The 25,257-nt window shown below is 48.6% G+C and overlaps 2 protein-coding genes across 4 annotated transcripts; both read left to right on the forward strand.

Annotated features, from left to right (window-relative positions):
- Nucleotides 1–7,602: 7,602 nt before the first annotated feature.
- On the forward strand, nucleotides 7,603–11,262 carry LOC309820993 (transmembrane emp24 domain-containing protein 9). Its single transcript, XM_082652064.1, has 5 exons — nucleotides 7,603–7,828; nucleotides 7,996–8,096; nucleotides 8,844–8,969; nucleotides 9,329–9,475; nucleotides 10,429–11,262. The coding sequence occupies exons 1-5, from the start codon at nucleotides 7,645–7,647 to the stop codon at nucleotides 10,576–10,578; spliced, it is 708 nt and encodes a 235-aa protein (XP_082508190.1). The 5' UTR covers nucleotides 7,603–7,644; the 3' UTR covers nucleotides 10,579–11,262.
- Nucleotides 11,263–13,794: 2,532 nt separating this feature from the next.
- B4GALT7 (beta-1,4-galactosyltransferase 7) lies at nucleotides 13,795–23,440 on the forward strand. Of its 3 annotated transcripts, none has more exons than XM_082651782.1 (7): nucleotides 13,795–13,940; nucleotides 15,717–15,872; nucleotides 17,602–17,964; nucleotides 20,843–21,068; nucleotides 21,757–21,840; nucleotides 22,107–22,211; nucleotides 22,734–23,440. In XM_082651782.1, the coding sequence occupies exons 1-7, from the start codon at nucleotides 13,891–13,893 to the stop codon at nucleotides 22,887–22,889; spliced, it is 1,140 nt and encodes a 379-aa protein (XP_082507908.1). In that variant the 5' UTR covers nucleotides 13,795–13,890; the 3' UTR covers nucleotides 22,890–23,440. The 3 variants fall into 3 exon arrangements, with proteins under 3 accessions (XP_082507908.1, XP_082507909.1, XP_082507910.1); XM_082651783.1 differs by lacking the exon at nucleotides 15,717–15,872 and adding an exon at nucleotides 16,092–16,142; XM_082651784.1 differs by lacking the exon at nucleotides 15,717–15,872.
- The last annotated feature ends 1,817 nt before the right edge of the window (nucleotides 23,441–25,257 follow it).

Genomic DNA, 25,257 nt, shown 5'->3' on the forward strand with positions numbered 1-25,257 from the left:
TTGATCATTCTATTGTGTCCTTCCTTGTCTCTTGTACCATACTTTATTTTAACGTCTATTTTATCTGATATGAGTATTGCTACTCCAGATTTCTTTTGATTTCCATTTGCATGGAATATCTTTTTCCATCCCCTCACTTTCAGTCTGCATGTGTCCCTAGGTCTGAAGTGGGTCTCTTGTAGACAGCATATATATGGGTCTTGTTTTGTATCCATTCAGCAAGCCTGTGTCTTTTGGTTGGAGTATTTAATCCATTCACGTTTAAGGTAATTATTGATATGTATGTTCCTATGACCATTTTCTTAATTGTTTGGGGTTTGTTTTTGTAGGTCTTTTTCTTCTCTTGTGTTTCCCACTTACAGAAGTTCCTTTAGCATTTGTTGTAGAGCTGGTTTGGTGGTACTGAATTCTCTTAGCTTTTGCTTGTCTGTAAAGCTTTTGATTTCTCCACTGAATCTGAATGAGATCTTTGCCAGGTAGAATAATCTTGGTTGTAGGTTCTTCCCTTTCAGCACTTTAAGTATATCATGCCACTCCCTTCTGGCTTGTAGAGTTTCTGCTGAGAAATAACCTGTTAACCTTATGGGAGTTCCCTTGTATATTATTTGTCATTTTTCCCTTGCTGCTTTCAATAATTTTTCTTTGTCTTTAATTTTTGCCAATTTGATTACTATGTGTCTCAGCGTGTTTCTCCTTGGCTTTATTCTGTATGGGACTCTCTGAGCTTCCTGGACTTGGGTGGCTATTTCCTTTCCATGTTAGGGAAATTTTCGATTATAATCTCTTCAAATATTTTCTTGGGTCCTTGCTCTCTCTCTTCTCCTTCTGGGACCCCTATAATGTGAATGTTGTTGTGTTTAATGTTGTCCCAGAGGTCTCTTAGGCTGTCTTCATTTCTTTCCATTCTTTTTTCTTTATTCTGTTTCACAGCAGTGAATTCCACCATTCTGTCTTCCAGGCCACTTATCCATTCTTCTGCCTCAGTTATTCTGCTATTGATTCCTTCTAGTGTAATTTTAATTTCAGTTATTGTATTGTTCATCTCTGTTTGTTTGTTCTTTAATTCTTCTCGGTCTTTTTTAATTTTTTTTTTTTTTTTTTTTTGCAGTACGCGGGCCTCTCACTGTTGTGCCTTCTCCCTTTGCGGAGCACAGGCTCCAGACACGCAGGTTCCGGACGCGCAGGCTCAGCGGCCATAGCTCATGGGCCCAGCTGCTCCGTGGCACGTGGGATCTTCCTGGACCAGGGCACAAACCCGTGTCCCCTGCATCGGCAGGTGGACTCTCAACCACTGTGCTACCAAGGAAACCCTTCTTGGTCTTTTTTAAACATTTCTTGTGTCTACTCGATCTTTGCCTCCATTCTTTTTCCGAGGCCCTGGATCATCTTCACTATTATTATTCTGAATTCTTTTTCTGGAAGGTTGCCTATCTCCACTTCGTTTAGTTGTTTTACTCAGGTTTTATCTTGTTCCTTCATTTGGTACATAGCCTTTTCATCTTGTCTATCTTTCTGTGAATGTGGTTTTTGTTCCACAGGCTGCAGAATTGTAGTTTTTCTTGCTTCTGCTCAGCATTGATTTTTAAAATCCAAGATTTATTTCTTCTGCTAGTGTTGGAGGGTCTCCTGCAGAGGCCAAGGGTGGCTGTGGCTCACTGTGAGGAAAGGGACAGTGGAAGCCCCCCTTTTTTCCCCCAATATAGTATGGTAAAATACACATAACATAAAAGTTAGTCTCACCCATTTCAAGGTGTACAGTTTAGTAGTGTTTAAGTACATTCATATTGTTATGAAACTATAACCACTATCTCCAGAACTCTTTTCATCTTGCAAAACTGAAACCCTATACCCATTAAATAACAGCTTTCCATTCCCTGCCCCCCATAACCCTTCAGGGTTTCCATTCTACTTTCTGTCTCTATGAATTTGACTACTCTAGGAATCTTATGTTAATGACATAATACAGTATTTGTCTTTGTGATTGGTTTATTTCACTTAGCATAACATCCTCAAGGTCTGTCCATGTTGTAGCATATGTCAGAATTTCCTTCCTCTTAAAGGCTGATTATTTCATTGTATGTATATACCACATTTTGCTTATCCATCCATCTGTCAATGGATACTTGAATTTCCACATTAAAGCTATCGCTATTATGAATATGAGTGTAAAAAATATCTTTTTAAGACCCTGCTTTCAATTCTTTTGAGTATATACCCAGAAGTGGCATTGCTGGATCATATGGTAGTTCTGGTTTTTAGTTTTTTGAGTAACCACCATACTGTTCTCCACAACAGCTGTACCATTTTACATTCCCATCAGCAGTGCACAAGGGTTCCAATTTCTCTACATCCTTTCAACATTCGTTTTCTGCTTTTTGGTACTAGTCATCCTAATGGATGTGAGGTACTATCTCACTGTAGTTTTGATTTGCATTTCCTTGTTAATTAGTTATGTTGAGAATCTTTTCATATGCTTATTGACTGTTGTATATCTTTTTGGAGAAATGTCTATTCAAGTCCTTTACTATTTTCGAATTGAGTTGTTTTTTTGTTGTTGTTGTTAAGTTTTAGGGGTTCTCTATATATTCTAGATATTAATCCCCTGTCTAATATATGATTTGCAAATATTTTCTCCCATTCCGTGGGTTGCCTTTTTACTTTGCTGATCGTTTCTTTTGATGCACATTTAAAAAATTTATTCATAAAGTCCAATTTGTCTATTTTTTCTTTTGTTTCTTGTGCCTTTGGTGTCATATCCAAAACACCATTGCCAAATCTAATGTCATGAAGTTTTTGCCCTATATTTTCTTCTAAGGGTTTTATAGTTTTAGGCCTTATATTTAGGTCATGAGTCCATTTTGAGCTAATTTTGTATATGGTGGCAAGGGTTAAACTTCATTCTTTTGTATGTGGATAACCAATTCTCCCACCATTTTTTGAAGACTGAATGGTCTTGGCACCCTTGTTGAAAATCATTTGACCATATATGTGAGGGTTTATTTCTGCACTCTCTATTTGGTTCCATTGACCTACATGTCTGTACTTTATGCCAGTACCACACTGTTTTGGTTACTGTAGCTTGTAGTTAAGTTTTGAAATCAAGAACTTGATTCTTCTTTTTCAAGATTGTTTTGCCTATTTTGGGTCCCTTGATATTCCATATGAATTTTAGGATGGGTTTCTCTATTTGTGCAAAAATAAATCATTGGGATTTTGATAGGAATTGCATTAAATCTGTAGCTTGCTTTGGGTAGTAACAACATCATAAAAATATTTATTCTTCCAATCCATGAACATAGGATGTCTTTCTATTTATTTATGTCTTCTACAATTTCTTTCAGAAATTTTTTGCAGTTTTCATAGTACAAGTCTTTCACCTCCGTGGTTGAGTTTATTCCTAAGGCTTTTTTTAATACTATTGTAAATGGAATTTACTATTAATTAATTAATTTAGTTTTTACCTGCATTGGGTCTTCATTGCTGTGCATGGGCTTTGTCTAGTTGTGGTGAGCGGGGCTACTCTTCGTTGTGGTGTGTGGGCTTCTCATTGTGCAGTCTTCTCTTGTTGCAGAGCACAGGCTCTAGGTGTGAGGGCTTCAATAGTTGCGGCACATGGGCTCAGTAGTTGTGGCACGTGGGCTCAGTAGCTGTGACTCACCGACTCTAGAGCGCAGGCTCAGTAGTTGTGGTGCAGGGGCTTAGTTGCTCTGTGATATGTGGGATCTTCCTGGACCAGGGATTGAACCCGTGTCTCCTGCATTAGCAGGTGGATTCTTAACCACTGCGCCACCAGAGAAGTCCCCTCCCCTTTGCTTTTATCTCTTCTGTCTGCCAGGAAGTTTTCAAATCATTTAGTTCAAATACCAAAATACTCAATAAGCAACTACTTGATTTTTAATGATGACGTCAGAGGAATGGTCATCACTAGGTGCTTTGTTTCTTTTGTATTATACTTGCACTCATCTCTTGGATTGGATGTAGCAATAACATTTTTTCATTGTTGAGAGCTCTTGAATTCAGTCATGATCCCCAAGAACTAAAAAGAATTGGTTCTGAATTCAATTCAGATTAAAATTATTGAAATTTACCCCAAACAATACAAAATTTGGTTTTATTTTTGTCCTTCAGTTACCTAATGTGAAGTTTGGATGAATAAAGCATGCACAACTACAGGCTTTCTACTTAACTTCTGGGTTTGCTATTAAAAATGCTGTTTACCCTCATAGCCTTCTCCTTAGCCCTTTGTATTTCTTTGCCTCTATTCTTCTATACTGCAGATTTTTCTCATCTATTGTACAAAGAAATTGCGACGTATATTTTCATGTAATTTGATTGTGGAATTCTGTCACCTTAAGTAGTGAGTTCTTCCAAAATATAATATGTTTCCAATAAAATAAAAAAGTAAAATAAAATAAAGTAAAATGAGTCTCTTGCAGATTGCATATAGTTGGATTGTGGGTTTTACCCAATTTTCCAATCTTTGTCTTTTTTGGGGTTTTTTGAGATATGCGGGCCTCTCACTGTTGTTGCCTCTCCCGTTGCAGAGCACAGGCTCTGGACACACAGGCTCTGGACACGCAGGCTCAACGGCCATGGCTCATGGGCCCAGCCGCTCCGTGGCATGTGGGATCTTCCCAGACCGGGGCATGAACCCGTGTCCCCTGCATCAGCAGGCAGACTCTCAACCACTGCGCCACCAGGGAAGCCCCAATCTTTGTCTTTTGACTGGAGAATTTAATCTATTTACATTTAATAAATTACATTTAAAATAATTACTTATAAGGAGGAACTTACTTCTGTCATTTTGCTATTTTTTTCCATTTCCCTTATAGGTTTTTGTCCCTAATTTCCTGCATTTATTTCTTTTGCATTAGTTTTTGTAGTGAAACATTTAAATTCATTTCTCATTTCCTTTTGTGTATATTATTATTATTTTTAGCCATGCCTCACGGCATGCAGGATCTTAGTTACCCGACCAGGGATCAAACCCGTGCCCCCTACAGTGGCAGCACAGAGTCTTAACCACTGGACGGCCAGGGTAGTCCCTTGTGTATATTCTTTAGCTAATTTTTTTGTGGTTACCATGGAGATTACATTTAACATACTAAAGTTAAAACACTCTAATTTGAATTTATATCAGTTTACCTTCAATAACACATAAAAACTCTGCTCCTTTCACAAATTTGTTCTCACCCCTTTCAATTGTTGATGTTACAAAATTATATCTTTATACATTGTGTGTAATGGTTATTTTTTTACTACAAAAAGAAACTAACAGTTGGAATAGGCAATAAAATGAATAAATCTCCAGAGAATTATGCTGAGTGAAAAAAGTCAATTGCAGAAGGTTACATACTGTATGATTCCGTTTATATAACATTCTTGAAATGACAAAGTTATAGAAATGGAAAACACAGATTAGTGGTTGTCTGGGGTTACAGAGGGGGTAAGGGAGTAGGGAAGTGGGTGTGGCTATAATAGGACAACATGAAGTATCCTTGTGGTGATGGAAGTGTTCTGTGTCTTAACTGTATCAATGTCAATATTCTGGTTGTGATATTGTATTATACTTGGGCAAGATGGTACCATTGGGGGAAACTGAATAATGGGCACTGTGGATCTCCTTTAGTTATTTCTTACAGCTTCATGTTAATCTATAATTATTGTGGTGCTCCAAGGACAATGGTGCTTCAAGGACAAAGGACAACCTTGCCTGAAAAAGTTTCAGGGTTACACCCCCTACCGGACTCTTAATCGCCCTCCCCACTATGTTGCTATGGTTACGAAATTCCTGAGCCCACCTGGGTGACGCCCACCTGGGCAATGGGACCTGTCCCAAATAAGGAAAGGCATATGCCCTGTCCCACTCCCACTCTATAGATGGAAGGTATATGTGCCTCGACCAATCAGTAAATGAAATTTTCACCTCGGACCATTCCTTTGTTTTCTGGCTATAAAAACTGATCAATAGCATGTTCGGGCTCAACTCTCCCAGACTACTAGGAAGTCGGCCCACTCTTCTGGCAGTGACCCTTCCCTCTAATAAATTCTATGTTCTTTACATTCTGCCTTGTGTCTGGAAATTCTTTTCCAACCCGCGTTTGGACCACGACAATTATCTCAGTATAAAATGTTTACTTTTAAAAATACCTGAAAGTATTATCATAAAATGTTATCATTTATTAATTCTGTAATTATTTGTTAATTCTGAGTGGTGGTTACAACAGCAGTAATATAGTATGTAGTTATAATAGCACAAAGAAAAACACAACCAGCAATTCATAGAAGAAAACAAATGACCAATAAAAAAATGTTCAGTCCTCAAGGAAATAGAAATTAAAGGATAGTGAAATACTATTTTTCATCCACTGATATTGCAAATATTTAAAAGGTTAAGAACATTTGACCAGGGTGTGAGGAAGTAAGCACTCCAACACACTGTTGGTGAGGTTGTAATATGGTACAAAGTTTTTGGGAGGACAATTTTGTGATCTCTTATCAACAAAACTATGTCCTACAGCAATGGTTTTTAGAAAATGAACAAGAAATTTTACTGCAGCGTTATTTGTAAGAGCAAATAATTAGGGGGATAGAAATCTTAACCACTTTCATCAGAGTTATGGTTAAAAAAATAAGGTACATTCATTTTATGGAATTTTATTACTGTCAAGAAAAATAAGGTAAAGACTTTCCAATGAGGGAGAAAGCTAAACACATTCCCACTAACCCCCCCTCCCTAGGGACAAATGAAACAAAGAGAACTCAAAATAAAGAGAAAACGGAAGCTTCTATGAAGTCTTGAGGTAGCACAATCATAAACTGCTAACTCCGAAGGAGAGCTGCCAAAATACACTGAAATTTGGATACAATTCACGAAAGGCAGATCTCTGCTGATCCGACCCTGAGCTCTCCAAAACGCGCAGTTCCGCCCCAAGACCCCCACCAATACTCCTTTACCAGCCTGCCAATGGGGCACTGAATCCCGGTTCAGAGACGAGCCATCAAGGCTGGTATCTGACAGCAAAGCTGGCGTGGATGAGTAGCGGGGGGGGGGGGAGTTGGAGGGGGGACGAGGGGCGGAGGTAGGATGCCTGGAAGCACACAGACAAGTGGACGACGTTTCGGGGACAAAGACATGGCAAAGGGGTTCCGTGGCGGCGGCGGCGGCTGCTACCGCTGCTGTTTCTTGTTTTTTCTTCTTCTTCTTCAGTATTTGAAACATTTTCGAAGATAAATTCATGAATTGTTTGTGTCATTTCTTTCAAAATTCTATTTTTAAAAACAGAAGCAAACGGAGGGGCAGATGCTATGCCCAGGGAAGTCAAGGATCCTAGGTTCGAATCCTGTCCCTGATCATAATTCGCTTCGCGACTCAAACTGCGTGTTTCATGATCTGTAAAAAATTGATAATCAACACCAGTCACTGGGCCGCGACGAGGGTCAACGGAAAGAATTTCTCAATTCTGCGTCCCCAATTCGCTCCTAGGTAGAAGCGGCGCCCCAATCAAGTACCGCCGCGCCACGGCCTCGGGGCATCTGGGACTTGTAGTCCGCCCGGCGGAACTCGCTGTCCCGGCAGGCTGCGCGGCGGCGGCAGGGCTACGTGGCAGGGCCGGCTGCTGCTGCGCGGGCAAGTGGGGTAAGATGGCTGCACAGCGGGGCGTGCGGGTTGTTGGGCTCTGCCCCGGAGCCCGGTTGGGTAGGGTCGTTAGGGCCCTCCTGCTACTGCTGTGGTTTGCGGCCCGCGGAGGCGCGCTTTACTTCCACATCGGGGAGACGGAAAAGAAGTGCTTTATTGAGGAGATTCCGGACGAGACCATGGTTATAGGTACGAGGGCAGGGAGAGAGTTTTCAACAAGACCGCGGTCTTGGGGCGGGGTTGCGGGAGGGTCATCTCCTCAGAGCTGGGAGCAGGCGGCGTCGGCGTGCCCTGGCGACAGCGGATTCAGCGCCACCTCGCGTTCCTTTGACTGGGCTCGCCCTGCTTGCTTCCAGGAAACTACCGGACGCAGTTGTATGACAAGCAGCGAGAGGAATACCAACCGGCCACCCCCGGGCTTGGCATGTTCGTGGAGGTTAAGGACCCAGAGGACAAGGTGAGTCGGCTCCTTAGCCCCGCTGAGCCCTCCGCTCTGAACTTGAGCGCCAGACCAAGCAGGCGCCGGTACTTCCCCTCCTAGTTTGCGCATCTGCTAGACTGGTAAAAACAGTTGGTGTTGTGGGAAGATCCTGGGTTTTCACTCCGGGCTAACCTTGGGCTTTTTCAGTGCTGGCTGCTTCTCTTAACTTGTTACTGACCGCTGCATGAACCCACCAAATCAGCTGCCTTCTCTAAGCCATTTCTTTGGTCTGTGAAATAGAAATTCATCTGTCTTATACATGTGGTGAGTGGATTAATTGTGCTAGAAACCAAAGAGTTTTGTCGACTCTAAAGCCATGACATATAGATTTTAGGATTTCACGGAACAGGGTACTTTCCAAAAAGAATGAGCAGCTTTTAATTTGACAAATAAGGATGTTAAAACAAACAAAAAAACTTCAAAACCGTTCAACTGTCACCTTTCATTTGAAAGAATGACAGCAAAAGAGTTGAAAGGGCATGAGCTATGAATAAAGTAAAGCCTTTTCCAAGAGTGGTCACATGCCAACCTAATGTCAGACTCTTCGCCCCTTCTCCAGATAGTTCGAAGGCAAGTTTTTGGCAACTGCTGCTAAGCAGCATTGGAGCTTTTAGTTTTGTGGGATGCCTAGGGCTCTGCTTGTCAACTTTTGAGGCACTTAGAGCCTTACGCACCATCAGCCCTATTCCTACCATAATACTCACTGAAGTCCCTTCTCTCCAGGTCATCCTGGCCCGGCAGTATGGCTCTGAAGGCAGGTTCACCTTTACCTCCCATACCCCTGGTGAGCACCAGATCTGTCTTCACTCCAATTCCACCAAGTTCTCCCTTTTTGCTGGAGGCATGCTGGTAAGTGGACCCATGTTGGACTCTTTCGGCCTCTAGCCCCTGGTCAAGACTGGGGACTGGTGCTACTGTAGGTGTGAGATGACTATGTCAGATTTTGTGTCTCAATACAGCTGGGTTTCCAGTGAACATTCAGGGTGTGGTTACGGAGCTCTTTGTATGTGCTTTGGTTAGAGTATCAGCCAAGGCTTATTCTTGCCCTTGGGCCTAGAGCCCCACAGGGCCAGACACTAAGGAGGCCTCAGTCAGTGTTGGCTAAATGAACAAATGAAGAAAGGTGGGAGGACCAGCTGTTAGGCCCTGGCAGGAAGACAGAGCAGGGCTACCTGATTCTCCTATCTTCCTTGTCTGTCTGTCTCCAGAGAGTTCATCTGGACATCCAGGTAGGTGAACATGCCAACGACTATGCAGAAATTGCTGCGAAAGACAAGTTGAGTGAGCTGCAGCTACGAGTGCGACAGCTGGTGGAGCAAGTAGAGCAGATCCAGAAAGAGCAGAACTACCAGCGGGTGAGTGGCTGAGCCAGGAGCAGTGGGCTTCCTCCCAGAAGCTGCACACTGACTTAGCCAGGAGTCACATGTCAGATTTATTATGAACCCAAGGGATTTACATGTCTGTGCCGCATTGCAAGTCTAAAAGGTGGGATGGGTATTACTAACTACTTTTAATTGAGGAGGCAGTCTCTTAAGGGGCTGTCATTATCTTATTAGGAGACACACAAAATGACAGAGCAGGAATTGATACCAACACCTTGGGTGTTATTTCCATGGTTCTCAGTGCTCCCGGGATCAAGGGTTTTAATCTCTCCTGTGTCCAGGAGGCAGGCAGGTACTATGAATGGATCTGTGACCATAATGACGGGTAGAATAGTGACCTATCTAAATGGAAACAGCTACTGTGGTCAGCTGAGGGCAGCATTGCAGAATTGCTAGCCCAGGGTTTTAAGAGGCACTTAGAGGTCTCGGTTTTTTATGTAAAAAATTCTGGGTTTTAAATGTTGTCAAAACACTGTGTGAGCCAACAAAAACGTGTATGGGCTCCATCCAGCCCCTGGACTACCAGTTTGCAACCTGTGCACACAATATTCAAGGAGCAGTTTGGGAGACCCAGGCAGAGGGCTCAGAGCAAGTCCACTTCTGAGCGTTCCAGGACAGCTCTGTCTGATAGGGTGATACCACAGCCACTTTACCACTCCCACAGGCATCAGGGTAGGACCAGGTAAGGCTGTACCTTACAGATGAGCAAATAGACCTAGGAGAAATGAGTGGGTTGCCTGAGGTCATCTGGCTGGTGAGGGTGAAGACAGTTCCCAGGTGGGGTGGCTTTTTTCAGGCACTTGACTGGAACCTGGGCAAAGTTAGTTGGCCCTGGGACATCCTCTGGGGAGGGAACCCAGCAGTTCTAGTGGGCCCAGGTGGGGCCCAGCCAACTCAGGCTCGTCTTCCTTTCTCCCCTCCCACAGTGGCGAGAGGAACGCTTCCGGCAGACCAGCGAGAGCACCAACCAGAGGGTGCTGTGGTGGTCTATCCTGCAGACCCTCATTCTCGTAGCCATCGGCGTCTGGCAGATGCGACACCTCAAGAGCTTCTTTGAAGCCAAGAAGCTGGTGTAGCCGTCCCAGGCTTCCCAGGCCATCCTTCCTCCCTGGCTGGGGAAGCAAGGGCCTCCTGGACTGACTTCTCTCCGGCAGGAGGCCTGGTCCCCAGCCATGGGTGTCTGCAGGGGAGAGGGGCCACAGCACAAGCTGAGGGTAGCAGCTTGGCTGGCTAATACTGAGCAGGTGGTAGGGTAAATGCCTGCCCCCTCCCCTGGGCCCTTTGCAGTAATCTGAAGCCACTGGGAGCCCTACTGACACCTCAGAATCACAGTGTTACTTATCAGGGATGTGAGCCTATTGTCTGGGATGACTGGGGGGAGGGGAGTGGGTGGGCAAGCCAAGTCTTCCTTCTGTCTTCCTTTCCTAACTTGGAATTTTGACCAAGTTGGGGCATGATTCCCTGCCACCCAGGAAACCTCACTATTCCCTCCTTGGGCCTAGACCCAGCCTGCTGATCCGGGGTGTGTGTGTCAATTGAGGGTGGGGTAGAGGGAGTTGCAGTGTGGGAAGGTAGCCCTGAGGTGGACCCCAGGTTCTTCACGTGGTTGTTCTTTTGGGGACTAGAGAAACTGGGGTTAGGCCAAATAGAGGCCTTGGTGCTGGTTGGAGATGGGGCCTGCAGAGTCTTAGTTACTGATTTCATTTTCAATAAGTTTAGGTTTGTTACATTGGTTTCCCAATAAAAAAAAATTAACTTCTTGTCCAGTGTAAAGTTACTCTACTGTCAGTGGGCATAGCACTGCAATGTGCTTGAGGGAGTGTCAGTTTTTCCAATGGGAAAAGCACTTCACATTCTGTGTACCCATACTTTTCATCCTCTCCATACCCTCCAGTGACAGTGGGTGGTGGTTTTGCCCAAGACCATCTAACAAGTGAAAAGTAGGTGGACAGAATTGTTGTGATGCTTCAAGGAAGTGCCTAGTTAGTGAAGGTACTGCACATTGAACAGAGGAATGCTGCAGGTGTGGAAAGGACAGGAATCCCTGAGTTGGGGGCAGGAGGGGGATACTGATGGACTTAACCAATAGCATGGGATCTCAGCAGCGACCTTGAAGGAGAGGAAGGATTCTGATGAAAGAAGGCAGGACAGGGGTGGTTGAGGAAAACAGGCAAACAGCTGGTATGCAGATAGATGGGCATTGTTTCAGCTGGAGTTGAGGGGGCGGGGTTGTGAGAAAGCTGGAAAGAAAAGTTGGTTAGAGTTAGAAGAGCCTTGAACGCCAGGTAAGAGATTTGGATATTACCCAGTGTTCAACAAAGTTTTGAGTATTAGAACACCCTGAATATAAACTGAGGAAGGTTAATCCAACAGTGTGTGAGAAGGAGACGGGGTGGGGAGGCAAGTTTGGGGACTACTTGAACTGTCAGGAGAATGTAGTCTGAGCTCATATTGCCACTTAGACCTCCACATTTAGGGGAAAAAAAAAAACCTTTTAAGAACAGCTTTAGAATTGCAGAAAAATTGTGAAGATAGTTTACATCATGCAGTAGTATGGTATATTTGTTAATGTTAAAATGAATGAATCAATAGTGATAGTCCATGCTTTATGCAGATTTCCTTAGTTGTTATATAGTGTCTTTTTTGTTCCAGGAGCCCATCTAGAAGATACCATTGTTACATTTAGTTGTCTCCTTGGGCTCCTCTTGGCTGTGACAGTTTCTCAGACTTTCCTCCTGTATTACCTTGACAGTTTTCAGGGATACTGGTCAGGCATTTTGTAGATTTCCCTCAATTGCAATTGGTCTGATGTTTTCCTCATGATTAGACTGGGGTCCTGGGTTTTTGAAAGACCACAAAAGGAAAGTGCCATTCTCATCCCATCATATTAAGGGTACTAATTATCAACATGATTGTGGATGTCACAGTTTAAAATAAGTTAATTTGGATTTTTACATGAAACCTGACTTAGATCTGATACTAGTGGGGCTTCATCCTGATGCGACAACAATTAGCTGGACTGAATGGGAGCTATCCCCTTAAGATGGGCTTGTGCTTTCCAGGTCAGGCCCATCTCCCATTTTCCATCTTTGGCCTTACCTGACTGTCTCTGCAGGGGTCAGCCTTGACTTTGTCATCAGCCAAATCTAGGCTGGATTTTTCGAGGTTCTGGTATAAGGTACGCTGCCCTGGGAGAGCTTAGCAGTAAGGGGACTGGTGGGTTGTATGATGGGTGAAAGGGGGCTCCTGGGAATGATTAATTTCCTACCTACTATAGTGAAGTCCTCTCAGAAGCAGAGTGGTTGAGACCATAGATTGTGCAACCAAACTACCTGGGCTTACATTCTGAATTACTTCTCTGTGCTTCAGTTCCCTCATCTTTAAAGTGAGCATAATAAGTACAATACTCATAAGGACAGATCGAGATAACAGTAGTAAAGAATTTAGAAAAATGACTGGCACATAGTAAGAACTCAATGGATGTTATTTATTAGGAAACTTAAAATGTGCCTGGAAGAACAGGAGATCAAGTCTAATAACTTTGCCACTCTCTTTTCCCAGGTAGGAAGCTGGCCCAGCTGGGGCCTAAGTTCTCACGGTGACAGGGCAGATATGGGAAGTCAATCTTATTCCCTTCTTCAGTTCTCAGCTCCACCAAAGTACTCCTCTCCTGGATGATAGCTGCCATTTGTATAGCGTTGACTATTGTGCCCATCACTGTACCAAGTTTTTGCATTTTCTCCTTTAAATCCTCACAGCAACCATATAAATCAGGAACCATTTATATACTCAGATGAGGAAACAGAAGCAGGCTGTTCCCCAAAACACAGCCGAACTGGCAGAGTCAGGTTTCAAATCCAGCCAATCTGCCTTTAGTGCCTGTCTCCTAACTACTACTTGGGGTGTCACTTGAGGTATCAGGCTGAACGCAAGCCCTGAGCTTGGCCCTGCCGCCCTCCAAGCTCGCTGCGGAGAAAGAATGCACTTGGGTTGACGGCAGGACTACTTGGACGCCTTCCCTTGGGAAGAGGAGGAAGATGCAGATTATCCCAGAGCGCTGGTTTGGAAGTCTGGAGTCTATAAATCCAGTCCAAGCCCACTGACTTGAGCCCTCTCCGGGGCCTCAATTTCTCGGGATGTTCAGCGGCCCCCGGAAAGCAGTTAGCAGTTCAGGCGTTTGGAGCGCTCACGTGTTCCTGTGGATGCGGAACCTTTGACGCCGCAGCTCCGGGGAGCAGACGGCGCGGCCGGAGCAGCGGACCCTGTGGACCGAGGGGCGGGGCGGACGGGCTTGGGCGGGGCGGGAGGCGGAGGCGCCGCGTAGGCCGGGGAGGCCGGGCCGGCCCGGCTGGGAGCTCGAGCCCCATGAGCCGCCGCCTCCCCCGACGATGTTCCCCTCCCGGAGGAAAACGGCACAGCTGCCCTGGGAGGACGGCAGGTGAGCGGCGGCGGCCGGCCCGGGCCCCGTCCTCCCGGGTGCCGATCCTTTCCGGGCCGCCCCGCGGAATCTAGGAGCCCGAGGCCGTCGCGTCTTCGTCTCTGCGGGGCTCTCTGAGGGTCTGTGGTTCTCCTTGTGGGTCTCTCTCTGTATTTGGGTCTCTGTTTGTCTCTATGTGGGTCTCCGTCTCTACCAATCTCCGTCACTCAGCAGGTCTGTATTTCTCCGTTGACTTCCCTTTGTGAGTTTCTGTCCCTCTATGCGAGTCTCTCTCATTATGGGTCTCTGTGTTTTTCCACTGGCCTCTATTTTCATGCCGGTCTCTGACTCCGTTGACCTCTCTCCGTGGATCTCTGTCTTTCTGTCTGTCCCTGGTTTCAGAGGGTCTGTTTTCCGTCTGTCTGATCTCTGCCTCCCCCATCACATCCCTGTAGCCTCAGACGCTACCCTCCCTCCCTCCCTCGTGCTTCCCCCTTCTCTGCAGATCGCCCAGAAGAATACACCAGACAGAAGCTCTATGCTCTGCCTGGCTGGCCACTGCCTCGCCGGGACTAAGTACTCCCAGCGTAACATTAGTTCATTTCCGGTGCAGCTGTACTTGAATGTGGCCTGCCCCATGTGTTAGGTGTGAGGTTGACCCAGACCTTAGCTAGTGATTACCACTAGAGCAGAATGGGGGTGGGGAGTGGGGGAGAGCTAGTTGGCCGTTTAGATTGGAAAGGGCTCCCACACTTCAGTCTTGAGATGTACCCCCAAAACTCTTCTCACCCAGAGCCCTTGATAGTGGATCTACACCTAGTGAATGAAACCTCTTTCCCTTTTCTCTGTTAAGTTTGCCAGGTGCCAAAAGACTTTGGAATATAGTGGGCACAACTCTTTATCGTTGGGAATTTTTCAGACTTGGTGCTGAAGTAAGAAGACAGAAATATAGTAGAAAGCCTGGACTGTGGATTTAGGCCTGGACAGGAATCCTCTTTAATAGCCATGTGACCAGAAGCATACTTAATCTTTCTCCTCAGCTTTTCCATCTCTGAAACAGGGATCATAATATCTACTCTGCAGGTCTGTATGAGGATTAAAGGAGATCACATATATAAAACTGTTGACACTGTGCTTGGCATAAAGAAGGTGCCAGTTTTCTTCCAGTTACTTTTGCAGTTTGGAGGTGCTGTAACCAGAGCAGCTGAGTATTCAAACCTGTATCACTAAGCTTTGTGTGAGGGAAGAAGGGGAAGGTTATGGAGGAGAATTTCCATTTCCTAATTCCTTTCCATAAACTTTTGGAACACAACCATGATCCCACAAAACTTGTATCATTTCATGCTTTTGACACAGGGGTACAGAGATGCATGCAACAGATGCAGATAATGTAGCAATTAAAGAGTGCTGGCTCTGGAAACAGCCTGTCTGGGTTTGAATCTTACTAGCCTTGGACACAGATTGATGAATGAGAGAAAACCTCATCTGGTCTGCCTCCCCACCCCAGAAACAACGATGGCCTGGGCCTGGTAGCAGCTGAGACTGCAGATCTGGAGTTTGCCAGCAGGTGGCACCAGAAGCAACTTCTCAGTGTCCGCTGTCCTGAGGAACTGGGATTTCAGCTCTGAATTCAGTTGTTCAGTGATTGGGCCCTTGCAGCACAGGAAGAGAGTGCCCTTGGGGACGTGATCCTGGTAGGAAGGGAAAGCTGGACCGAGGGACCAGCACGTGAAAGTGCATGGAGTGCCCAATCCATGCCATACCCCTGGATAATTGTCACTGCTTCTTCCCCTGAAGGTGGGATGTTTCCCCATGTCCATCTCCCCAGTCTCTACCCTACCCCAAGAAAGAACCCAGAGGGAGAATCTGTAGAGGTTCCAGCCTTCCCAGGCCACTAGGAGTATTGGCCTCTGCTCCTCCCCCGCGGAAACCCCCACCACAGGACAAGGGGGGGTAAGTCAGAAGCCCTGCAAGGGTGTCCTATCAGTCTCCTTCTCTGCTGTGTGTGGGGCCTGAGCCTGGCTTCAGGCCTTCTGGCTACCAGATTGGCAGTTGTTCCTCTAGAGAGAGGCAGGAGTTGGTCTGGCTTTAGTGTGTGACAAGCATGCCCTGAATGCTTGAACCCTTCCTTTAACTCATTTAGCAAGCCCTCTGCTGTATGATTTGTGCTAGAGCCACAGCTGTGAATCTGATGACCTGTGAAGAAGACAAGCACGGACACAGGTGATTACAAAACTCTTAAGTGCTTCAAAAAGGGCAGTACCAGATACCATAGGAACACAAAGGAGGGAGGGAGTATGTATCTCCGTTTGTGTGCACGTGGGGGTGGGGTGTGGCAGTGCTAGCCATGACATTGGCGTTTGGCCTTGAAGGATCAGTGGGGTGCTTCCAGGCAGATAAAATAAGGAAAGGCATTTTAGGCAGAAGCAGTGGACTGTGTGAGGGCTAGAGCAGGAAGGAATATGGTGAGTGGAGAAACTCTGAGTTGCCCAATGTGTAGCACTGGGTGAGTAGCAGGGAGCAACTGGAGGTGGGACCAGGCCACAGAGGGGTTTGACTGTCAGGCCAAGGAATTTGGCCATTATCTTATAAACAGGAGGATCATCCATGAGATTGAAGGGGTCTGAGCAGGGCAAGGACCAGATGAGACTTGGGCTAAAAGACAGGCAGTGGGTGAGGAAGGATCAAAGGGCACTTAGGAGGTAGAATCTATATGACCTGTAGCTAATTGGTGACTCTCAGAGGTTATAAAGTAGATTGCTTTGCTGATTATTCTAGAATAGAGGAAGCTTCCATTTTCTTGGATTCCTTAGTTCCTCCTTCACTGCCCTCAGGAACTTCCAGAGAGAGGGGCAAAGAAACCAAGTGAATTCCACCATTTCTTTGTATTTCATAACCTGAAAGGCAGTCTCTCCCAGCACTACCTCAAAGTCTAAGATATTCTGCTGTTTTTCCAGCTTCTGAAGTGAGCCTGGGTGCTGTTCCCAGCCCTCGTCTTTCCTTCCCTCTCTGTCTCTCATCCCTTGTCACATGGGCTGCCCTGGACTGAAGCTTTGACATGCATTCAGTAAACTGCCTTTGTTGGTTTGGGCCTCACATTGGTTTGGGGGCAGACCTAATCTTCTCAGAGTAAAGAGTGGTCTTTTCACTGGGGCTGAAACAGGCACATGCCCCTGTTTGGGGAGCTTTCTGGTCTGAGAAACAGGATGAAGCCAAGCTTTCTGATGAGGGTGAACCTGCAGGGGAGCAGGTGGAAGGCAGTGGGTGGGGTCTCTAAGGCGGGCTTCTGCCATCAGCTCTGGACATGAGCCATTGTCTTGGGGAGGGGCAAGCGCAAAAGACAAGGAGTCTTGTCTCTGCCCTTCAGCAGCTCTTGGTCTGGCTGGGACTCAGGCACAGAAGGTAAGAGAGCATCGAGGAAGTGGGGCAGCTCCGAGACCTGGGAGTGTTTGGAGGGCCTCCTGGAGGTAGGGGGGCTCAGGCTGAGCCTAGGGCTCTAAGCAGAATTCTGATGCATGGTGGCAGCACGAACAAAAGCACTAAAGTTGCTTCTGCACTAATTCCCGGGCGCTTGGGGCAGACCAGCCACGTGCGCCTTACTTGTGGGAAGCCAGAGAAGGGGTCTGTCGCAGGACCTCGGCTCAGCCTTGCCCTTCTGACCTGCTCCCTGTTCTTGTCCCAGGTCCAGGCTGATCCCCAGCGGCCTCCCCCGGAAATGCTCCGTCTTCCACCTCTTTGTTGCCTGTCTCTTACTGGGCTTCCTCTCCCTGCTCTGGCTGCAGCTCAGCTGCTCTGGGGACGTGGCCCGGGCAGCCAGGGGACAAGGACAGGAGACCCCGGGCCCATCCCGGGCCTGCCCACCAGAGCCACCCCCTGAGCACTGGGAAGAAGATGAATCATGGGGTCCCCACCGCCTGGCAGTGCTGGTGCCCTTTCGAGAACGCTTCGAGGAGCTACTGGTCTTTGTGCCCCACATGCACCGCTTCCTGAGCAGGAAGAAGATCCAGCACCACATCTATGTGCTCAACCAGGTGGATCATTTCAGGTAAGGACCACCTCCTGAGCCAGCACCCACTCACCTGGGCCTGCCCTGGTCTCTTGGGGCCTGCTCCCTTTCCCGACAGCAATCCAGTACCAGGTGGCCCAGGCCCATGAAAGGCCAGCCAGGGCAGCAGTGAGAGGGTGGGAGGTGCTAGACCCCTCTCACTGGGTGTGACAGGAATCTGGGGGGAGGGTTTGGGGCTGGGGAGGCCCCTGATCTGGTTTCCATTTCACAAAGGTCCCTATGGCTGCTGTATGTGTCTGGGCCGTACCAGGACAAGAGGGGAAGCAGGGAGACCTGTTGGGCAGTCATTGCAGTCACCTGAGCTGATGGGGGCTCGGGCAGCGTGGCAGAAGGGGTGGAGAGAAGTGATGTGGAGGAAGCGCAGACAGGGCTTGCTGGTGGATTGGCTGCGGAGATTAGGGAAAGGGAGGGTCAAAGCCACGGCTTAACTTGTTCTGGCATTAACCTAAAATCCTTGCCCTCACCAAAAACTGCTCCCCTCCATGATCACAATTCAAGCATCTCACACTCCACCCCCACCTCCTTTCCCTCCAGCTCTCTCCCACTGGGAGACGTGGACCCAACAATTCTTGGACCCTGCCAGGCCCTTTAGTCCACGATCCTCCCAGTGTTCTCCATCCTCCTTGTCCTTACTTTCTCCTGATCTAACTTGGATTCCATGGTCCTTGGTGAAAGTCACTCCCTCACATGCACCTCAACTCCCTTCCACTTTCTCCCTGGCACAACTCCCACCGGATGAAACTCGACTCTGCCTGCTACACACCTGCACCTGGCAGCTGGATGTAGCTGGAGACACTGTTCATCTCCCTGACAATGAGCTCTGGCCCAGGAGGGCTCTCATTCCTCTGGTCTGCTGCCTCTCCCCTCCATGGCAGCCTTGCACACCCGCTCCTCTCCTCACTCCTCCCTATCTTCACCTTCAGCCAATTACTTTGCTTCCTATTTGAGAAAACAGAATCAATTGGAAGAGAACTAATCCAGGTCCCCACGCCCGGACTCCTTTCACAGCTTCTGTGCAGGTGTCCTCAGTTTCCCACCGCCTTTCCCGAGGATGACCCTCCAGGGCCAGCTCTCCTACTCGGGCACTGGGTCCCTTTTCTGCTCTTCTACTCAAGGACATCACTCCAGCCATTGGCTCTCTTCTCTCCTGCATGATCAATTTTCCCCCCTCCTGGAGTATTCAAATCAACAAACATACTGAAATAGCCCCCATCTAAACAGAAAAAAGAGAACCCCGCTTGATCCCCTATCGCCCACATCTATTGCCTCTTTTCTTTGCTCCCCTTTCTAGCAAAACTCCTTCCCTTTCTCCCCCCTCGCTCTCTCTTGAACCTATTCCACTCAGACATTTACCCTCATCATGACATTGAAACAGCTGTTGTTGACATCACCAATGAGCCCACCTTGATAATCCAAAGCCCAGTTCCCAATCTTCATCCTATCGACTTCCCGGCAGCATTTGCCAAGTGGATTACTTCTTCCTTCTTAAAACACCTCAGTTTGACCTTTGGGACAGTGCTCTGCTTCTCTTTCCTCTCTGGCCACCTCTCCCCACCTCCTTTGCTGGTTCTGCCTCATCCCCCTGATCTCTCAGCCTTGGTGTTCCTTGGGGGTCAGTGCTTGGGCACTGGCTCCAGTCTTTTCTGGCTCCAGTCGCTCCCCAGGGGATCTCATCTAGTCTCAAGACATCAAATCTCATTTCTACCCTGATGACTCCCAAGTCTGTATTCCCAGCCCAGACCTCTCTCCTGAACTCCAGACCCATATATCCAGCCAGCTGCCTGTGCAGCCCTCTGTTTGGTGGTCTCAAGAGGCATCTCAAGCTTAACATGATTAAAACTGAATTCCTGATTTCCCACCTGTCCCTGACCTTCTCCTGCCCCCTTCCTCATTTCAGGAAATAGAAACTCCACACTCCCAGCTGCTCAGGCCAGAAAGCCTTCAGGTCATCCTCAACTCCTTTTCCCTCACACAACATGTCTAGTCCATCAGCAGAATGCATCTAGAATCTGCCCTCTTCTCACCGTCTCCACGGCCACCTCCCTGAGTTAAGGCATCATCATCTCATGCCTAAATTATTGTAACAGCCTCCCAACCTGTCTCCCTGCTTCCACCCCTCACCTTCCAGTCTCTTCTCAACACCCCAACTAGAGTGATCCTATTAAACGCTGAGTCACAGCACATGATGCCTCTGCTCTAAGCCCTTCAGTGGCTCCCCATCTCATCCAGGGTCAAAGCTCAAGTCCTTCAGGGGCCTGTCACCCTCTGACCTCATTCCCTGAGACCTCTCACTCACTCTGCTTCACCACCTTGCTATCTGCTCCTGCCTCGGGCCCTGGGAGTTGCTCTTCTCTCTGCTCGGAGCCCTATTCCCCTGATTTCCATAGGGCTCATTCCCTCAGGCCTTCAGGTTCTGCTCACGTGTCACCCTGTTACACAGGCCCTCCCTGACGACCTCCTCTAAAAGGACAACCCCCACCCCACAGCATGCTTTATCCTCGTCACCCTGCTTTACTATTCTTCTCAGCACTTACCACTCCCTGGCTTGTTACATATTTACTTACTTGTTTATTTTTGTCTCTTCTTATTAGAATGTCAGCTCCTTGAGGGCTTTGATTTCTCACTGCTGTATCTCCAGTGCTCTGAATAGTTTCTGGCACATAATAGGGTCTCAGTAAACATTTGTGAGATAAGTGGAGGGGCAGATGTGCAGCTGGGAAGACCCACAATGAAGTCAGTGTCAGGCTGGAGGGCAGCATGGGTACTGGGGGTGGGTGCTGTGAAGGATGGGCTCTCATGCAAAGATTGGGGGAGAGCAAGCTCACTGCCCCTGGCCCAGCCTCGGTGCCCTGCACAGGTTCAACCGGGCAGCACTCATCAACGCGGGCTTTCTGGAGAGCAGCAACAGCACAGACTACATCGCCATGCACGACGTGGACCTGCTCCCTCTCAATGAGGAGCTGGACTATGGCTTCCCAGAGACCGGGCCCTTCCACGTGGCCTCCCCGGAGCTCCACCCACTCTACCACTACAAGACCTACGTCGGTGGCATCCTGCTGCTTTCCAAGCAGCACTACCAGCTGGTGAGGCCTGGCGCACCTACTCTGCTGAGAGCCAGGGAGCACCCACCTGGATGGGGGCAGTGGCAAGAGGAGCAGCATTTCTAGGGCCCAGCAGATGGAGGGTCCTGCTTGGGGAGCCCAGGAGCAGCCAGAGGCATGAGAGGAGCAGGACCAAACAAGCCAGTTAGGGAGGGTTCTGCCACAGCAACAGAACCCCTGGGCAAACTGGCTTCAGAAGCCCTGGGGTTCGTTGCCTCTCAAAATGGAAAAGTCTGGGTGGGGCTGTCTTGCCCAGCCTCTCAGATGATGTCACCAGGACACCATTTCACCTTCCATCTCTCAGCTCTGCCTTCTCTAGACTGGCTTTATTTTCAGACGTTCAGGATGCAAGGTGGTGGTTGTAGCTGCAACCTGCATCCGTCTAGGCCCAAGTCCAGTGGAAAATGGAGCTGCCCGTTTCCAACAGCCCAGACAGGAGACCCGCAGCTGCCCCATGCTGGCTCTTGATTGGCCTGGCTTGAGTCACAGGTCTATCCCTGAATCAGTCACTGTGGTAGGGGGTGGGAGTGGGTGGTGGGGTGGGAAGCTGGGGAGGAGGAGGAAAGGGGGTCTAGCCTGGCCCAGCTTGGGCTAGGGACTCCCAAGTGGTAGGAGACCAAAGAGCACCCTGGGAGGATGGGGCAAGTGACATTGCTTGTCTTTGTGTCAGTGCAACGGGATGTCCAACCGCTTCTGGGGCTGGGGCCGTGAGGACGACGAGTTCTACCGGCGCATCAAAGGAGCCGGGCTCCAGGTAATGCTCCCCCGCCGCCCCACCTCTTCAGCCATCATGGCTGCCCTGAGGTTCCTCTCTGCCCTCAGATGAAGTTCCTGGGGCTGGGAGATGGCACCCCTGGTTCTGATCCCAGCCCTGCCCCCGACTAGCACACCTCTCCTGAAGAATGGGAATGCAGGCCCCTGCCTGTGGGCTATGGCAGGCAGTGGGACCCCAGAGGACTAGTGGTGAGGGCCAGGGCTCCAGGAGAGGCAGCCTGATCCAACTTCCTTTGGTCTCTTTAGCTTTTCCGCCCCTCGGGAATCACAACTGGGTACAAGACATTTCGCCACCTGCATGACCCAGCCTGGAGGAAGAGGGACCAGAAGCGCATCGCGGCTCAAAAACAGGTACTGGCTGGTCCCTTGATCGGGGATGGATAGGTGGTATATGGGGAACCACCAGGCTCAAGCATTTCATCAAGTTCTCCTTGGGCCCAAGTGGCCCCATCCTCCCCTGCTTGGCCCAGGTCAGTCGTTGGCATTCTGCTTGGGCACCATGCCCTCCTCTGGTGGCTGCCATGGCCCCTGGGCTCTGTGGGTCAGCCGAGACCTCAGGGTCCACGCAGGCTGTGTGTGTGGGGGGGAGTGGGGATGGGACTCAGCTGAAGGTGCCAGCATCCTAGGCAGACCTGGGATACAGGAGTCCCCATCCCTCAATAGCCTCTTCTCTAGGAGCCAGATTAGTTCAACTGGAAAACCCCTGCTGACGAGGATGTGTAGCCATGGGCGAGAGACTTCCCATCTCTGAGCTTCCCTTTTCCCTCTCTTCTGTGGGGATCACAGGACCTCTGATGACAAGGTCGTGGGGGATCAGTGGACAGCTGGGACCCACAAAGCCCTGAGTACATGCTCTCCCCCTTTCCTTCCCAGGAGCAGTTCAGGGTGGACCGGGAGGGAGGCCTGAGCACCGTGAAGTACCGCGTGGATTCCCGTACAGCCCTGTCTGTGGGCGGGGCCCCCTGCACTGTTCTCAACATCATGTTGGACTGTGACAAGGCTGCCACCCCCTGGTGCACATTCAGCTGAGTTGGCTGGACAGCAAGGAAGCCTGTGCCTACAGGCCATACTGCTACTCAAGCCCAGGACAAAGCCTCAGGCCCTGGGCCCAGCTCCAATAGGACGTGGAGTGGCCTGAAGCAGTGGACAGCAAGCCACGTGTTTGCAGCAGCCCGGCCCCCAGAGGCAGGCTTGAGCCAGGAGAGGACACACGCAGGGTGCCTGGGACGCTGCCAGCAGTAAACAGTGATGGAGAGAGGCTGGGACATGGTTTCCAACTGAGACTCTCCACTCTGCCTTCCTGCTTGCCCTGCCCTACCTTCCTTTGTGTGCTGAGATCTGCAAGATCTTGTTCCTTCTCCTGGACTGCCAGGCCACTGATGTGGGTGGCAAGGGCCATCAGGAGGGTTAAAACTGCAGAGACCAGTGTGCAAGCCCCACAGAAAGGGAGCAGCTGAGACCAGCTCTAGCTGGTTGTCACCCTGAAGGAGTGTGGGCCTGGTGTTGCCAGATCTTCTGATTTTTCAAAAGAAAGTAGAATTCTGGATTCTTGAGTGAAATTGGTTAATTTAAAAATGATAGCAACTAATTCAAACTTTTAACAAGTATGGTAAGCCAAACCAAATGTGTTTTGAACCACCAGTTTGTCACCTGTGGCTGAGGGGAAGGGGATGGGGCAAAAGATGATACTTCTCTTAGTTATAAGCTGGCAAGGAGTTGGGGCAGGGCTAGGGAAGACGAGGCCAGGGGAAGCTCAGGTGGGAGAGAACCCCAAGGCACAAGGTCCCTACTCCCTCCCTCAGCACTCCAGGCTTTTGCTGCCCTTCTGGACAGTCTGACCACTGCCAGGCTCTGGTGGGCTCCGACTGGAAGGGGTGCTTCATCCTGCCTCACTGAGATGGACAGAAATAGATTGCAGGACTGGACTTACGGTAGGCAGGCTGCATCTGCAAAGACTCACTGGGTCATGGCTCAGGGAGGGAAGACCATGTTTCTGAGGCGGGAGGAAGATGAGAAGTAGGAGAACCCCTCGAGTATTCCCACAGCACGAGGGGAGACTACCAGTGGTCACCAAATGCCACAGAGAGGTGAGGGAGGGGAGCCAAGGGAGCTGGTGGAACTGGGGAGTCATCTTGGAGGAACCATCTGGAGGTAAGCCCAGGGCCAATGAGAGAGGGAAGTGATGGGCCCTGAAAGGTAAATCACTCCTTCAGGGCATTTGACTGCCAAAGATTTGGGGCAGAAGTCAGAGGAGACTGGGACCAGTTACGGTTAGTTTGTTTAACAATAAATAGGACACCTGAAGTGCAAGAGGAAGGACTGAGGTCCCCGATTTCAGGAGGGTAGAATTCAGCAGCTCTGCTCCAAAAAGACTCCTCCAAGGATGATCTTAGGGCTGCTGTGTGCAGTTGTGTGGGTTGTGCACTGTACAACCTGAGCATAAACCAAGAGGTTTAAGCAAAGATGAGTGGAGGGAGTGAAGAGCTTCAGGTTCCATGTAACTATTCAAACTTATAAGAGAGGGTCCTTGCGATCCTAAATTGACCTCGCCCAGCAGTTCAGTTTTACTCTCTACGGTGAAGGGCAAACAGACCTTGATTACAGTGCAAGGGTATTCAAGGGGCTTTCTCAACTTGAGGCCCAGGAGAGGGGAATGGTGTACTTTCTGTTTGCTGGTCTCCTGAACAACCCTGACTGTCATCTTGGACTTGGAAAACATGAAGCCTCTTGGAGATGGTGGGAATAGATGTGACAATGCCTCCAGCTCTGTACTCACCTGGTAGGTATGAAGACCAAAAAAATGGGGGATTCCTTCCTTTCCATGTGCACTGGGAATTGGGATGAGCAGGAGAAAAGCAGGATCAGCCAGCTCAGCCTGGGCTGGGGTGCATTTCTAACCCTACGCTCTCACACTCCCCCACGGCCGCTGCCACCACCTCCATCATCCAAACACCAGAAGGCACCCCAGGCCAGGCCTGATGCAGCTTGAATCTTCAGCCCCCATCACTCCCCAGTGCAGGCCTCCCCCAAGCCACTCTGGGAGAGTGGGAGAAGGCTGAGAGGTGGTCAGTAATGGGAAGAAGCAGACAGCCCTTCTGCCTCCTCAGCACCGTGGCTGCTTCTCTGTGGCATGGAACAAATGTCCCTGCCTTGCTGGTCAGAACCCAGGATCTAGAAGCACCTGGCACACGCTTGGCCAATGTGGTTGTAATGATAACAACCAGCACTTGTTGATCATTCACATATACAAAATTTAATATATTGCTTTATTTCATGTAGGCCTTCACCTAAGAGCTAGGCCTTATTTATTGACCTGTTTTTTAAATTTATTTATTATTTTTGGCTGCGTTAGGTCTTTGTTGCTGCCCACGGGCTTTCTCTAGCTGCGGTGAGCGGG

The sequence above is a fragment of the Grampus griseus genome, assembly GCF_964374135.1.
Source record: "Grampus griseus genome assembly, chromosome: 3".
NCBI classification, from domain to species: domain Eukaryota; kingdom Metazoa; phylum Chordata; class Mammalia; order Artiodactyla; family Delphinidae; genus Grampus; species Grampus griseus.